A 15,825-nucleotide genomic window follows, 5' to 3' on the forward strand; every position below is an offset into this window, starting at 1 on the left:
ACTTGCTCTTCTTCAGAGGAGCTTCCCGGGTAGCTCAAATGGTAGTAAAGAATCCCCCTGCAATGCGGGAGACCTGGGTTTGATCCCTGGGTTGGGAAGATCCCTGGGTTGGCATGGCAACCCACTCCAGTATTCTTGCCTGAAGAATTCCCACAGACAGAGGAGCCTGGTGGGCTACAGTCCATGGGATCACAAAGAGTCAGACAATACTGAGTGACTAACATTTTCACTTTCTTTCACTTTTCTTCTTCAGAGGAGTCATCAAGCCTGCCTTGGCTGGGACAGCTCAGCGGTCCTAAGGCATCAGTCAGCTGAGATGGGGATGATAATTCAGATGTGCATCCACATCTCTTTAATACAATTCTCCCCACATGCAGGTACTGACTCACAAACATACAGTGTGATAACAGGCACAGATAACATAGATGTGCTGATGACATGTTTCCATTTACAGGAAGTCCCCTATGTACGAACCTTCAAGTTGTGAACTGTCAAAGGTGCGAACTTGTGTTTGTACGTCCAATTACGTATAGTTCAAGTGCCCAGCATCCATTGTCACATGGCTGCATCCTCTGCAAGTGTTGCGCTTTTCTGTACTTTCCTATACAGTACTATATACAAAACAGTAGTAGCTGTTTAGTCACTCAGTCATGTCTGACTCTTTGCAACCCCATAGACTGTAGTCCACCAGGCTCCTCTGTCCATGGCATTTCCCAGGCAAGAATATTGGAGTAGGTTGCCATTTCCTTCTCCAGGGGATCTTCGTGACCCAGGGATCGAACCCTTGTCTCCTGCAATGGCAAGTGGATTCTTTATCACTGAGCCACCAGGGAAGCCCATAGAATATAGCAGTACCATATTTTTATTTCAAGCCTAGCATGTCCGGAAGCAAATGTAAAAGCAGCAATACATAACTGATTGTGTTAGTTGGGTACCTAGGCTAATTTTGCTGGACTTATGTACAAACTGGATTTCTAACTTACTCTTGGAACAAAAGTCATCCATATGTAGGGACTTACTGTACTAACTCTGAGAAAGCTTTTAAAATTTGTTATTCTTTCTGATGCAGAATAAGTAAAACCTGTTTGAAAACCATTGTAGTTGACTTCTTGTGCTTTTGAGAGATGGATCACATTTCCAACGGCTCTGAAAGTGTTAGTCCCTCAGTCGTGTTTGACTCTTTGTGACCCCATGGACTGTAACCCGCCAGGCTCCTCTGTCCATGGAATTCTCCAGGCAAGAATACTGGAGTGCGTAGCTATTCCCTTCTCCAGGGGATCTTCCAGACCTAGGGCTCTAACTCATGTCTCCTGCATTGCAGGCAAATTGTTTTCCCATCTGAGCCACCGGGGAAGCCTGCCAAGGGCTCTAGGATGCTTGATTTCTCAGGGAATCGCCCAGGAACCCCTAGTTCTCACCCCGATCCTTCGTGCTGGTCCACAGACAGCACACAGAACCTGTGACGGTCAGTAGTGAGGCATAGCCCTCTCGCGGGTGTTTGTCTGCCACAGGGGGGGCACTAATCTCAGAGTTGAGCAGCAGTGCCAGAAGGACAGTAAGGGTGCTAATGTTTGGGGGCAGGCTCCCAGCTGCTTGTCACACCCCAGCAGCAGCATCTATCAGTGAGGCTGGCCCTGACAAGTATCCTGCATCTTCCTGCCCTCTAGAAAAGTGGTCCGAGTTGCTGCCAGTTCTCTTCGCAGGGGGAGAGGGGGTTCCCTGTCTGATCTTTTAACGACCAGCCCACCCTCCAGGTACCAAATCTGCCACCCCATCCTCACCTCTGGCTTATAGGCTTTCCGGAATCTTGACGGTCCATCAGGACTGAAGACCTGGCCGGGCACACAGCTCACCACAGCCGGAAGCCCATTCTCACAGGTGACGTTCTTGACGGGGTCCAGCGACACCTGAGGGCCCAACTTGCAGCTGGAGATGTGGGCCTCCGTGCCTGTGCAGTCCATGGAGTATGGCCAGTACCGCTGCTTCTTGCGGGCGGCAAACATCCTGCGGAAGACGACACAGGGCAGGTGACCAAGACATCACGGTGCCCACCCCTCCCTTCTTTCACAGCTGGGCAACTGACCCCTGCCCGGGGCTGGTCACTAAGGTAGTGGAACCAGATAGACGTGGTCCCTGCTCCTGCAGTTCAGTCTTGCTCCAGACAGGGCTCTGCAGGGCATGTCTGCCAGCACTCACTGGTCATGCTGGGCAATGGGGAGCCAGACTTGGAAGGGCAGTCATGGCTTCCTGCTTCCAGGGAGCTCACATTCTAGCAGACAAGGGTCTAACTCAGTGTGTGTGCATGCTAAGTCGCTTCAGTCATGTCTGACTCTTTGTGACCCTATGGACCATGGCCCACCAGGCTTGTCTGTCCATAGGATTCTCCAGGAAAGAACTCTGTAGTGAGTTGCCATGCCCTCCTCCAGGGGATCTTCCCAACCCAGGGACTGAACCCAAGTCTCTTACATCTCCTGCGTTGGCAGGCAGGTTCTCTACCAACAGTGCCACCTGGGAAGCCCCTAACTCAGGGTAGTGACATATGATACTAATGCCTATACATGCAAAGTGTAAAAAGGGATCTTGGAGAGACAAATACAATGTGATATCCCTCAGCCAAAAAAGAATGAAATAATGCCATTTGCAGCAACATGATGGACCTCGAGATGATTATACTAAGTGAAGTAAGTCAGACAGGAAAAAACAAATATCATAGGACAGCACTTATGTGTGGAGTTTAAAACAAATATTACAAAATATATACAAAACAGAAACAGACTCAACAGACATAGGAAACAAACTTGTGGCTGCCAAAGTGGTGAAGCGGGGAAGCTACCCTTCCCTCTCTCTTGTCCTGGGTCTTTGAAGTCTGTGTACTCATCGGTGATTGGCAGAATCCAGTGAGACGCACTGCTGCCGAACTGCCCAGAGGAGGGGCTGCCAAGGGCAGGTTGGCCCCAGATGAACAGAAGCGGAGTCCTGTCCCTATTGGTCTAGCAGGCCTGGAAGTTTCTGCTTTGCCTCAGAGTGAATGGGATGTGAACAGAGAGGAAGGGTAAACCCGACAGACGCCACTGATATCTCTCCTTACCAAAAACTGCGACTGGTAGTAATGCTATTCTGTGCGTGCAATGACACAGAATTCTTGAAAGAAAAAGGACTGTCTTGGAAAGCTCAGGGTTTGTGCTCAACATAGCTACAGCCAGAGCACAGAACTACACAGGAGGACTGTTAATAATCCCAAGACCCAGGGCTTCCCTGGCGGCACAGTCGATGGGAGTCCACCTGCCAGTGCAGGGGACACAAGTTCGATCCCTGGTCCGGGAGGATTCTACATGTTACGGAGCACCTAAGCCCACACACCATAACTACTGAGCCTGTGCTCTAGAGCCTGGGAGCTGCAACTACAGCCCACACACCCTACAGCCTGTACTTTACAACAAGAGAAGCCACTGCAATAAGAAACTTTCACACCACAACAAAGAGTAGCCCCCACTCGCCACAACTAGAGAAAGCCTGTGCAAAGCAATGAAGACTCAGTGTAGCCAAAATAAATAAATAAATAAGAAGTAAAAAAGAATTCCAAGAGCCATTGGCCCTCTCCACTCCCTGGAAGCCCCCTGCACTTGGAAACACAGCCTCCAGTTTGATTCCCATGACACTCACACATGGGACAGAACACACTTGAGGTGGCGGGTAGGATGTTATAGCTTGTTACGACACTCCCACAGTCAGGTGAGCAAACACTCCCAGGGGATGTCAGGCGCACAGGGAGTGGTCAGGTCTCACTGGATCGGAACATCTAGCTCCCAGTTTTCAGTGACCACCAGACTCTGCCAGGAACAGATGTACTGAGCTCTCAACACAGAGTGAGGCTCCCTCAGCAGACAGAGCTGCTCTTCCTTCCCCAGAGAGCCCCTCTGTCCTCTGACGTCAGATCACAGGAATGCAATCCTCCACAGGCCTCCACCAGGGCAGCCCACCCCGCCCCCATGAGTCACTCTCACAGGCTACCCCTCCCCCACCCCGGGACCCAGACATGGGGATGCAGATAGGAGGCAGTGGGGAGGATGTATGGGCTTCCTACGGGGCTCTAGTGGTAAAGAACCTGCCTGCCAATGCAGGAGACATTAGAGACGTGGGTTCTGTCCCTGGGTTGGGAAGATCCCCTGGAGAAGAGCATGGCAACCCACTCCAGTATTCTTGCCTGGAGAATCCCATGGACAGAGGAGCCTGGTGGGCTGCAGTTCATAAGGTTGCAAGGAGTCAGACATGATTCAAGTGGCTTAGCGTGCACATGTACACATGGACAAGCCACTCTAGGCCTGATGGTGGGTGACTGGAGTTACAGGACAGCCACCGGACAAGTGGGAAGCACGCTTGAGAAAGAGGTATCTAGGCTGATGGCTGGGTAACACTGAGCTGAACTGATTCAACTGAAAATGAGAAGTCCTCCTTGCTCTCCTCCAGCCAAGGAGCAAACCAGACTTGGTAGGGATTCTGCCAGCTCTGTGAGACTGTCTACTTCAATTATGCATTCTGGAACTAGGGAAATAACCACAGTGTGGGTTCCAGGACCCACTGAGACCACTGTGATATGGACCTGAGCCAAAACTCCACTGATCAACTGATGTCCATACTGACTGTGGGCCACAAGGATGTTTGGGTCCCTGGAATCAGGGTCCTTTCAGAGCCTGTGTCCAGTGGTTCCTGAAAGTTCTGATCATTTCCTTTTCTCCAGTGTACAATGCAATGACCTTGGTAAAAGATCATAGGTCCCTTTGGGTAAACGACTAAGAGTGTACACTTCTGGCAGTGTGCCACTGTGTGCCACAGTCCTTCTTCAAGGAGACCTGGCCTCCTCTTCATTCAAGGACTTATAGGTCTGTAAACTTTCTCAAGTCTGGACATTGAGGGGCTGGACCTGTTTTTATGATTCAGATCAGATTTTTGTTGTCTTAACCTAGAGCTTTTCTGCTTTTACAGATTGAATAAGAATCAGAGAAGCTTCCTATTTCACTTTTGGGAACACTATGAGACAGCCAGCTAGATCAACTGGTCAACCCCACAAGTCTGCAAGGGCCAGTCTATTCTGATTGCTGCTTTGACTTTGCTGGCCACTCAGTAGCCACGCCCATCTTGCCTTTGGCCTTGGGTGCTGTCACCTGGTCCCTGCCACCTGGGATCTAATTACCCCCACTGCATTTAGGTTTCCTGACCTGCAGTGACTGCAGCCCCCACCCCGAGGTCTGGCTTACAGAGAAGGGCCCTCAGGGAGCACTTAAGAACGAACCAGGGAGGGGGGGATTCCTTGGAGGTCCAGTGGTTAAGAATCCTCCTTGCAATGCAGGGGACATGGTTCAATCCCTGGTCAGGGAACCTAAGACTCCACAAGCGGTGGAGCAACTGAGCCTTCAAGTACTGGAGAGCGTGTGCCACAACTAGAGAGCTTGTGCACCGTAATGAAAGATCTCGTGTGCCATAGCCAAGACCAATGCAGACAAATAAATAAATAACTATTAAGATAAATAAATAAAAGAACCAGAGAGGGAGTCAGGGCTCCCCTTACAAACTTATTCCTCTCTGTCATGGTGAAACATCTGCCTTTTGGACCCTCCCAGGATCTTAGACAAATCCATGGCAACATTCTAGTCTCCCCAAGCATCTGAACCCCTTTCTCTACATGAAACCAAGGGGATCCAGCATTTCTAATTTGGTCTCGTGGGCCTCCTTTTGGTCCCTGTTTCAGCCAACTCACCAAAGCTTTAGAGTCCTAACTCCCAGTATGCAACATGAGATGCAATCTCTGTTCAGTAATCTTGTATCAATAAATCAATACCAATAATGGGATCTTGCTTTAAGAAAAAGAAAAGGACTACACAATATTTCTGGTCTGGGAGATGGGGCCCTGTGGCTTCAGTTTGATCGATTTCCAGGTACATGTACCACTTCCCAGTCCGTGAGAGGATCATCTGGAGCCCAGCTGCCAAAACGGACCTGAGGTCAGAGATCCCGATCCCCCTTCAAAAGCCAGAAGATGACTCTGGTCCACCCGCAGTTGAGGAGGAGGTTTTCAGAAGCCCTCTGAACAAGCCACCCATGTGTTGCCTGGCCTCGGGCACCCCATCCTGCTGTGGAGCAGGACTGATGGCAGCCTTCCCACTCCCAGGACTAGTCGAAGACCTGTGCCAGGCTGGGGACTCTGGTGGGGCCAGCAGGTAGGAAGCCTGTCAGGGGAAGGGATCTACTTTTCTTGGCTTCAATTGGAAGGAAAGGCTGAGAAGGTGTCTCCAGGGAAGGAGCCAGCCAGCTGACGGGAATTCTGTAAACTATTTAGAGAATGGGACCACCCTGCCTGCTCCCATCCCACCCTGTGCAAACAGGAAGATCTGGGCCATGTCTGGGGTGGCTGGAGGCAGGAACCACCACCAGGCAGCTCAGCTGCCAGCACTCACCCTTATGGTGGACCAGAGGCTTTGACCAAAGGAACCAGGCTGAGCCCAGGAAGGAAAGAAGCCTGCACTGACCCCAGGGATCGGGAGGAAGAGTTGGAGCAGGGACCCCTGTTTCCTGGCTGGAAGCCACCTCTCTCCTTGGCTTGAAAGGGAAGAGGCAGTAAGTCTGCACTCTTGAGGAGGATGGACCCTGCTGCTGGAGACCCGGGTTTGGATCCTGAATCTGCCACTTCCTAGTTTTATCACCTCTCTCTGACTTCATTCCTTTAGCTGTAACATAAACCCCTTCCTAGAATTGTGAAGCTTAAGTGGCTAAGAGGGCTTCCTTGGTGGCTCAGATTGTAAAGAATCCACCTGCAATGCAGAAGACCCAGGTTCAATCCCTGAGTCAAGAAGATCCCCTAGAGAAAGGAACAGCTACCCACTCCAGTACTGTTGCCATTGGGTCACAAAGAGTCAGACACAACTGAGCGACTAACACTTAAGAGACTAGGAACAGAGCCACCTGGCATGTAGTCAGTGCTCAGTAAAGCAGATTATTATCCTTATTAGAAGAGATAAGAAGACCCCATGACCAGTCAATAGACCAGCCTGTCAGGGACGGAAAACCCTTCACCGGACACCCCTCCGGGCAAATTACTCTGAGTCTCCTTGTCATCTACCCTTTCCCTGCCTGGGGAGATATTAACTTTGGAAACCATAACAGCATCGCAAGATTTACTCAGGATGAGTGTAACTGAATCCACTAGATCTGTTTCTCATTTTCCTAACAGTTGCAGATTTCTCATAATAATCACTTCAAGGGGGCAGAGGACAGAGGTGGCCCCGTCCGCTGCATTCTATGTCTGCATCTCCATTGCTGCACCACAGATAGGGTTCATCAGCACTACTCTATTTCTAGATTGCATATATATGGGTGAATATTCAATACGAGGTCAATGCAGGCTTCTCTGGTGGCTCAGTGGTAAAGAATCTGCTTGCCAGGCGGGAGACACAGGTTTGATCCCTGGGTCAGGAAGATCCTCTGGAGGAGGGCATGGCAACCCACTCCAGTATTCTTGCCTGGAGAATTCCATGGACAGAGAAGCCTGGCGAGCTACAGCCTGTAGGGTCGCAAAGAGTCTACTGAGCACGCACACATGCATACCAAGCTACTGCAGAGCTGACTTAGGACAAGGTGGGGCCAGAGTCCCGCCACTCAGAGTCCCTGCCCAGACTCCTTACTTGTACACTTTGGTGTTGTAGGTCTTCTCCCCAGGGAAGCCGAACATGCCGCAGACCACACGGGAGTTCTTAGCCGTCCAGTGCTTGTCACAGATCTGCTTCCACGTCTTGCCCTCCTTTACCTCCACGTAGCCCTCTGTCACCGGGGTACGCTTGCGGAAGGCGGAGAGGATGGCTCGGATCCGGATGTCCTCTACTTGGATGTTCATGTTCTGGGAGGGGAGGGGGTGGAAAGAGATGGGTGACCTTCCTGGTCTGGCCCTGGGGAGGTGATGGCAGACTGGGCTTATCCTGAGAGTCTGCCCGCCTCTCCCCTCGGGCTCTTGGGGGGCTGTGAGTGCTCCCCAAGAGCACACAGCACATGCAGTGGGGCTGCAGGAACCAGAAAAGAAGGAGCAGGGTGGCCCAGCCAATCAGAGACTTAGGGGACCCCAGCGCTCCTCCTCTGTCCTATCAAAAACACCAGAGGGCAGCAGCCTCCTCATGCAGGGGTCTCAAAGAGCAGAGGAGAGAATCATGTTCCTTGAATGCTGTATTCTAGAGGCAAAATCATTCAGACGCTTGTATTTTACTCCAAAGCATCTGCGTGCAGGCCTGGGAGTGAGTGTGTGCCTTCCCAGCAATCTGCCTGTAAAACTGAAATTTTGGGCAGATGAGCCCCAGATACCCTGAGCTGGTGGGGCCACGTTGCATACTGCCATGTGTACTCCCCTCGTGTCAGCAGTCTTTAGGGTGAAAAGCCAGAAGAGAAAGGGGAGGGTTTGGAGAGAAGGGGGAGGGAAGGAGGTGCGTGCCTGGACCCAGGCCAGCCAAGTAGGAGGGGCAAGCCTGGGGCCCAGGAGGTAGGGATGCACACAGTCATGCAACTATGCCAAGGAAAGGAAAGGAAAGATTCTGAATATCCTGAGGCCCTTGTCTTGAAAGCCCCTGTTCACCACTCTCCTCTCCCCATTTCTGTGGCAGTGAGCGAAAAGGCAGGAGCCTGCTAGGAGGATGTGGAGAAGGCTGGGGGTTGAAGGTGGGCTCCTCTCCCATCGCCTGACACTGGGCTGCTCTGTCCCTGTCCCTAGCCCATACCTGAGCCCTCAGGGATTTGGTCAGACAGGGGCCCTCAAGAGGCCAAGCTGGATGGAGGAACAAAGGCCTACCTGGAATTTTCCAGGATGCTATCTTTTATGTTTTTCCAAGGTTCTCACAAATCTGCCCCAAACACTAAGGACGCTCCAGAATCTCTCACTTCCAGCCCGTCTTCTTTCTGCCCCTGCCCAATGGGGCCACCACCAGCTCTCACAAGGCTTGCCAACTGAGTCCCTGCCTCCCTGCTCTCCTCCATCCATCTGGCACAGGGCCAGCCCCCAGAAGACTCCTTCTAAAACCACAACTAACCTTGTCCCTTGGCTGACCACACTTATACCTCAGCCCCAAATCTATAGTCAGCTAGGATGATGCTGGGAAAGATTGAAGGTGGAGAAGAAGGGGACAATAGAGGATGAGATGGTTGGATGGTTATCATTGACTCAATGAACATGAGTTTGAACAAGATCCAGGAGACAGTGAAGGACAGGGAAGCCTGGCATGCTGCAGCCTATGGGGTCGAAAAAAGTCAGGCACGACTGAGCGACTGAACAACAACAACAATAATAGGACAATAACAAGTACCACTACTTTCTGGGCATTTTCTCACTTAATCCTGAAACAGTAGAGGTCTTTATAGATAGTGTCATCTCCATTTTCCAGATAAGAATACTGGGTGACTCCAGTGATCTCCCAGGACCACAGAGAGGCAGAGAGCACCTGAGATTTGCTGTGTGATGCTCTGAACCATGCCAGTTGGGACTGGGCAGGGGCACTGGCAGAGAGGAGCCCAACGACCTGGGTGCCCACACCCCCGTCCAGCCAGGATGCAAATGAACTGGGAGTTTGAACAGAACCATTATTTGGGTGCCTAGGGATTCAGGTCTCCTTGCCACTGGCTTCAGGGTCCAAAGCCAGGCCCCATTTCCCCAGTCCAGCGAGATGGTGGAAAGTATGTTGGCTGGGGTGGTGGTGGGGAGGGTGGCATCTAGCCCTGGTTCCTTTCCATGCAGAGCGGAAGGAAAGCCGCCAGTGGCAGGATTATGTTTGCCAGCCTGGATCCTTGGATCCATTACAGCTCCCTGTCAGGCCACAGGGCTCGCACCACCAAGACACATGGACAGAAGTGAGCAAGAACAGGCTGGAGGTCTAGACCGGCTCATGCGCCAGCCCCCTCCTCCGACTTACCACGTCGGGAGGCCAGGCTGGAATTCCAGAGTGTAAGGAATGTGTGATGCCCAGAAGGAAAGTTACCCACTGTGGTACTGGCCCTGAGAGCTGCACGGGGCAGGCAGGCTGGGCAGACTTGATCAAATTCACAGATCCTCCCCCTCCTCCCCTCCCCAGCCTCCCCCCACCACCCCCCCGCCCCTTTCCCCCATCTCGGCCCATGGAGCATCAGCTCAGCTAAGATACAGAGTGTGAACCCAGAGGGAGGAAGGCCAGGGTAGGGGATCTCAACAGACCCTTGTCTTAAGGCAGGGCAGTGTCCCCTCAGCAGAATAATGACTGGTGGGCAAGCTAGATAGGGTCCCAGATGCAGGAAATGAAGCTCAGAGGAGAGAAAGTGCTAGAACTGACGTCACTGTTCTTGTGTTCCCACTGACTCACTGCATGTGTGTGTGTGGGCACTAGTGTGTATGTCTGGAGTCACGAATACGTCTCTCTGGGTGTGTGTCTCTGCACGTGTTTGTGCGCCCACGTATGCGTCTCTCGGGGAGCTCGCTGTTCCTGTCTGTCCGTGTGCAGGCAGATGTGCACATGTCTGTGGGTTGCATGGAGTGTGTGTCTGTGCGTGCGGTAGAGGAAGATGCAGAGGGTTTCCTTGCAAAGCCCTGGGAGAGCAGTCAGGCAAGTTCCTTCTCCTCTTCTCTTTCCACAGAACTAATTCCCTCCCACCATCTTGGGCTCAAATCCACCTCAGTCAGTCATTCATTCATCCCATAAAATACAGTCTCTCCCTCCAAGGACCCTGCCAGCCTCCTCCCTATTGCCCAACCCCGGGGCCCTGGTTCTTCTCCAAATCATAACGATTACGTGGGCCCTCATTCATCAAATGCCAGCCAATTCATTACGCGTCAGGCTCTGCACTCAGAACTTTGTGTCCATCCCCTGCCTCAGTTCCCATAACAACCAGTGAGAGGCTAATGGTACACCCTGACTACAGGCGAAAAGCGAGGAAACTTGGCGAGGTTCGGCATCTTCTCCAAGTTCACACAGCCAGTAAGTAGATAAACAAGGGTGAAAACCGAGTTTTGACTCCAAGTCCGTGCCCCAGGCTCACCACAATGGGCCTCTGGGTCTTCACCCTTCTGACTTCATCCCATCCCTTGCCGGCTACTGAGAGGACACAGCTGGGCCTGGGACTCAGCCTTCTGAGGCATCCTTTGGGGGTCCGCCCAATAAAAGCCCACATTTGAAGTCCACCCTGCGCCCCGCCCAGAGAAGCTATGAGTCAGGCCGGAGCGTACGTGAGATGCGAGGGCTGCCTCCCAGCTGCCCTTGGACTCAGGCCACGGGGCAGCAGGGAAACCCTCAGCGGCATGCAGTCAGGGCTCGCTGCTGGCTAACGAGCTCACGGGGGCTGTTCAGAGAGTTCTGTGTAGGAAAACACACGTACACACACAACGGCCCTCCTGATCTCACAGCCTTGGAATCCTTTCCATAACCGCAAGCAGTAGAATTTTTTCCCCCCAGAAGTTCAACTTCAAAAGAGCAGTGAAGATTTGAAACACTAAAACCTATACACATTTTTCTTTTCTAACAGAAGTCTCTTTAGACTTGCATGTTTCACATTTAGCCCAAGAGCCCAGAGGCCGTCTATATACCTGGCCCCTTTTAAAACTTGAAAGTCTGAAGGCTAGCCCTCAGGCCAGAGACAGGAGTTCACCAAACTCTCCAAAAGGCTTCCCTCCAAGGAATTCACAGAACTTTCTGGACTTGTCCTACTCAAAACTCAGCACATCTCCAGGGAGGGTCTGAGCCCTGGGAGTGACTATCACTGGCTTCCAAAGGGGAAAATCAGGGTGCCCTGAGGCCATAACCTGCCCTGCTGTACCTAGTCGGGTGGTGGAAAGAAGGGCTGGTGAATGATCACCAGGGCTGGTCTCCCAGTCTTGTGCTTGAATGACATTTCACATTTGCAGCATCTGTGAATGACTTGCAGATTCCACAGTGTGACAGTCTGGGGCTATTGCCAAGGAGGAAAAATCACCAGTTTTGAAAGTCTAGGTGGGGATTGCATCAGGGAAAGATTCAGGGGGAGGCAAGGCAAGCAACCCTCTAAGGACGCACCTCACTGCTGAAAGTCGGCACTCAGCTCATCGCCTCCTGTGGAGGGCATGTTTCCAAGAGCCAGATCTTAGTCCAATTCTTCCCCTCCCTCCCTCTAGAAGTTGTCATTTAATTATGCAATTAATTACTTAATGTATCAGACCAAGCCTTCCCACCTGAGAAGTCATCCATGGAGTGGTGTCAGGTGGGAGGATGGAGAGGTAGTGGTCCACCATCATCCCACCAGGACAGACGACTGGTTCATTCTGCATGACTGCTGCTCACTTAGTAAGCCCCTTTCTTCTACAGCTAACAGGCGTCTTGCTCTTAAAGGCCTTTATTTATTCAGCTATTTTCTAAATTATTTATTTAATTTTTGGCTGTGCTGGTTTTCACTGCTGCATGGGCGTTTCTCTAGTTGCCATGAGTGGAGCTACTCTGTAGTTAGGGTGTCCGGGCTTCTCACTGCAGTGGCTTCTCTTGTTAAGGAGCTTGGACTCTAGAGAGTGGGGCTTCAGTAATTGCAGCAGGTGGGCTCAGTAGTTGTGGCTCCTGGGCTCTAGAGCACAGGCTCAATACTTGTGGTGAATGGGCTTAGTTGCTCTGCGGCATGTGGGATCTTCCCAGACCGGGGATCAAACCTGTGTCTCCTGCACTGGCAGGCAGATCTTTACCACTGAGCCACCAGGGAAGCCCTATTCAGCTATTGTTAAAAAATGGGCTTCCAGATAGAGATCCATTTTCCCAGGTGCCACCTTGGCAACTTCATCAGCACCTCACACCAAACGCACCCAGGATGCCCTTGGTCTTCCCTCTTTTCACTGAGTGAGGCAACGCCCTCCCAGTTTGCAGCCTGCAAGCCTCTTGCTCCCTCTCTCTTCCTTGCTCTTGTGGCTCGTTCTGCCCCAGCCATGCTTTTCCTACCCTTCCATCTCCTTCCCATTTCTATTGTCCAGGCAGGTGTGCAGTGAGAATTGTGGAAGTAAGAGAGCATCACAATTCTGTTTCTTTGGGGCAGATGAATGACTGAGCCAGTCCTCGTCAAACGTGGCTGGCATATCCATCCAGCTGAGCACTGTGCACTCATGTGTTTGGCTCAAAATCTTCCTGTGGCTCCCCGAGGTCTTATACTCCAGGTCAAGAGCCTTCCTGATCAGACCCACCTCATCCCCTCCCTGTCCTTTCTCCAGCCTTGAGCATCCCTTGTTGCCAGGCCAGCATCCCTCTTTTAATGCCAGCATCAAGCTGCTTCCTGCAATCCTTTTTTGCTTTCTCTCTACCAATGAGCATCCTCCTGACCCTTAGAAATAATCTCACTCATTCAATCATTTGAAGAACACCAGCTGAAGGATACCAGTCCCAGGAACTGTGTGAGGTTGACATTAGTCAACCAGATCAGCAAGTCTCTTGCTGTTACTCATGGCAGAGGGGGAAAGATAGTATCCTCTCTTCCATGAAGCCCCTCCTCCCTCACATACCTCATCCACACAGATCTGACTTCTTTCTTCTCTAGCATTTGCTTTCTGAGTCCCTCAGTTTATCTTTGGCTTATATTGACAATCTTGTAGTATTGATCTTTCCACAAGTTTTGCCACCTCATCAGACTGTGAGTCGCTCAAGGACAGACCTGTTTTTCATTCATTCCTGTATTCCCCATGGCAACTAGCACCAGACACAGCACATAGTGGGTCCTCACATATTTTTGTAATAAACTAATAATAATAATCATTTAAAAAAATCCAACTACAGGAATTCAGCTTAACTAAAAATGCTGAGTTCTCAAGCCAAAAGTGTAATAAAGACTTTCTTTATTTTTTGCTTAATGCAAAACAAACATCGAGGCCTGCATCTCTTCACAGCATAAGCACTTCTTGTGTGACTTACTGATGGACAAGGAGATAGCTGCACTTTTATCCATGCGATCTCTTGCCATCCGAGCTATTTAACACCCTCCCCTCTTCCCCCTAGAAATCTGAGGCTAGTAAATAGTTATTGAATGGAATTAAAAGCTGATCTGACCATCAGCACGTGTTCAGTTTATCCAAATGGGTAACATCTGTAAACAGCATGAAACATGTTGTACTGGAAGAGGCTGGCTACACTGTAATTATCCCCTTTTGATGATCAAATCTGAAATTCACAGCCTAGGAAGTTCCTGGGAACATTCTCAAGCCAGTGATTCCAATTGCGCCAGATGGATGAAAGGGAAGAGGGAAGGCAGTGTGGTGATTTCTGTTGCTCAGCTCTGTGTGATGGAGACCTGCCTGGGTGGAGGGGGTCAGGATGGGAGTGGCACCAGAGCTGAGGTCATGCCGAACCACCAGAGGAGAAAGCTGGCCGTCTGGGCCCTTCTCCTATAAATCAAGAGCTTTGCAACACTGCTGGAGAATCAAATGCTCTGTTTCATTTTCCAACCTGAAAGCAGTGGAGCAGGTAACAGAGGCTGCTTCCTTGGAGACCAGGCAAGGGCTGCTGACCGCAGGAAGCTGGCACGACACCTATGCCTGCAATTGGTCCCTCTAAGCCGCGGGAGTGCTGAGGCCACAGATCAAGTAAGTCTGTGGACCTGGCCAAACCGCCTAGCACGCTCCCAGGGTGGGTACCTGATGCCTCTTATCCTAGCAACCATCACCATGGTGGCAAAGGAATGACTTCACTGTGTGTATGTGTTAGTTGCTCAGTTGTGTCTGACTCTTTGTGACCCCATGGACTGCAGCCCACCAGGCTCCTCTGTCCATGGGATTCTCCAGGCAAGAATACTGGAGTGGGTAGCTATTCCTTCTCCAGGGGATCTTCCTAACCCAGGGATGGAAGCCTGGTCTTCTGCATTGCAGGTGGATTCTTTACCATTTGAGCCACCAGGGAAGCCCCTTTCTCCACTACTGGACAGCAAACTTCAGGATGGTGAGACTGTCCTTGAATATCAGTAGTGATTGCCAGTACCCAGCATAGAATCTGGTGCTCAATTAAAATGTACTGAATGAATGAATGAGCAGACAGCCTCCAGCTGCCTTAGCAACAGCCGCATGGAGATGGGGCGGGGGCAGTCATTGTCACTGAACCCTCTGGCGGGCTAACTCTAATGGGCCACCTGGTCCCCTTGTCACCAGCCTTTACCCTAGTCATATCAGAAGCCCCACCCTACAGAAAAGACCTTCCCAACCAGGGCAGAGAGAGGCTTTCTCCAGCCCAGCTCAAGCCTCTACTTCTTCCATAGAGAATCCCGCCCACAAATCTCTTCCCACAAACCTCTCCCTTTTGAAACAGCTGCACAATTTACCATCCCATCCACACTGTTCAAAGCTGGAGTACAGGACTTCCCTGGTGGTCCAGTGGTTAAGACTCTAGGGACACCAGTTCAATTCCTGGTCCAGGAAGACCTCACATGCCATGGGGCCACTAAGCCCCTGTGCCACGAGTGCTGAACCTGAGCTCGAGGGCCTCAATTAGTGAAGCCCAAGCCCCTAGAGCCTGTGCTCTTCACCAAGAGAAACCACCGCAATGAGAAGCCTATGCACCACAACGAGAGAACAGGCCCCTTCTTGCCGCAACTAGAAAAAGCCTGCTCAGAGCAACAAAGACTCAGAGTTGCCAAAAATTAATTAATTTTTTAAAAATTTACAGTTGGAGTACATATTACCATTCATTTATTTCATCTAAAACAAATTATAAGGCTACTTAGTCACCGATTTCATCTAATGAGTAAGTAAAACATTACCTATTTCTTTCAACTTACAAACAATTATAATGGTGTTTATGATTTTCAAAGGGTTTTGGGTACAGCACAGTGGCCAGGAGTCAG

General features: G+C 51.0%; 1 protein-coding gene across 1 annotated transcript in view; it reads right to left on the reverse strand.

The window, feature by feature from the left end:
* LOXL2 (lysyl oxidase like 2) overlaps positions 1–15,825 on the reverse strand; it is a 113,146-nt gene that overhangs the window by 45,977 nt on the left and 51,344 nt on the right. The window contains 2 exon segments of the mRNA NM_001099053.1: positions 1,782–2,004; positions 7,677–7,888. Of these exon segments, the coding sequence (NP_001092523.1) occupies positions 1,782–2,004; positions 7,677–7,888 (435 nt within the window).

This window comes from Bos taurus, chromosome 8, assembly GCF_002263795.3.
Source record: "Bos taurus isolate L1 Dominette 01449 registration number 42190680 breed Hereford chromosome 8, ARS-UCD2.0, whole genome shotgun sequence".
Taxonomy (NCBI): Eukaryota; Metazoa; Chordata; class Mammalia; order Artiodactyla; family Bovidae; genus Bos; species Bos taurus.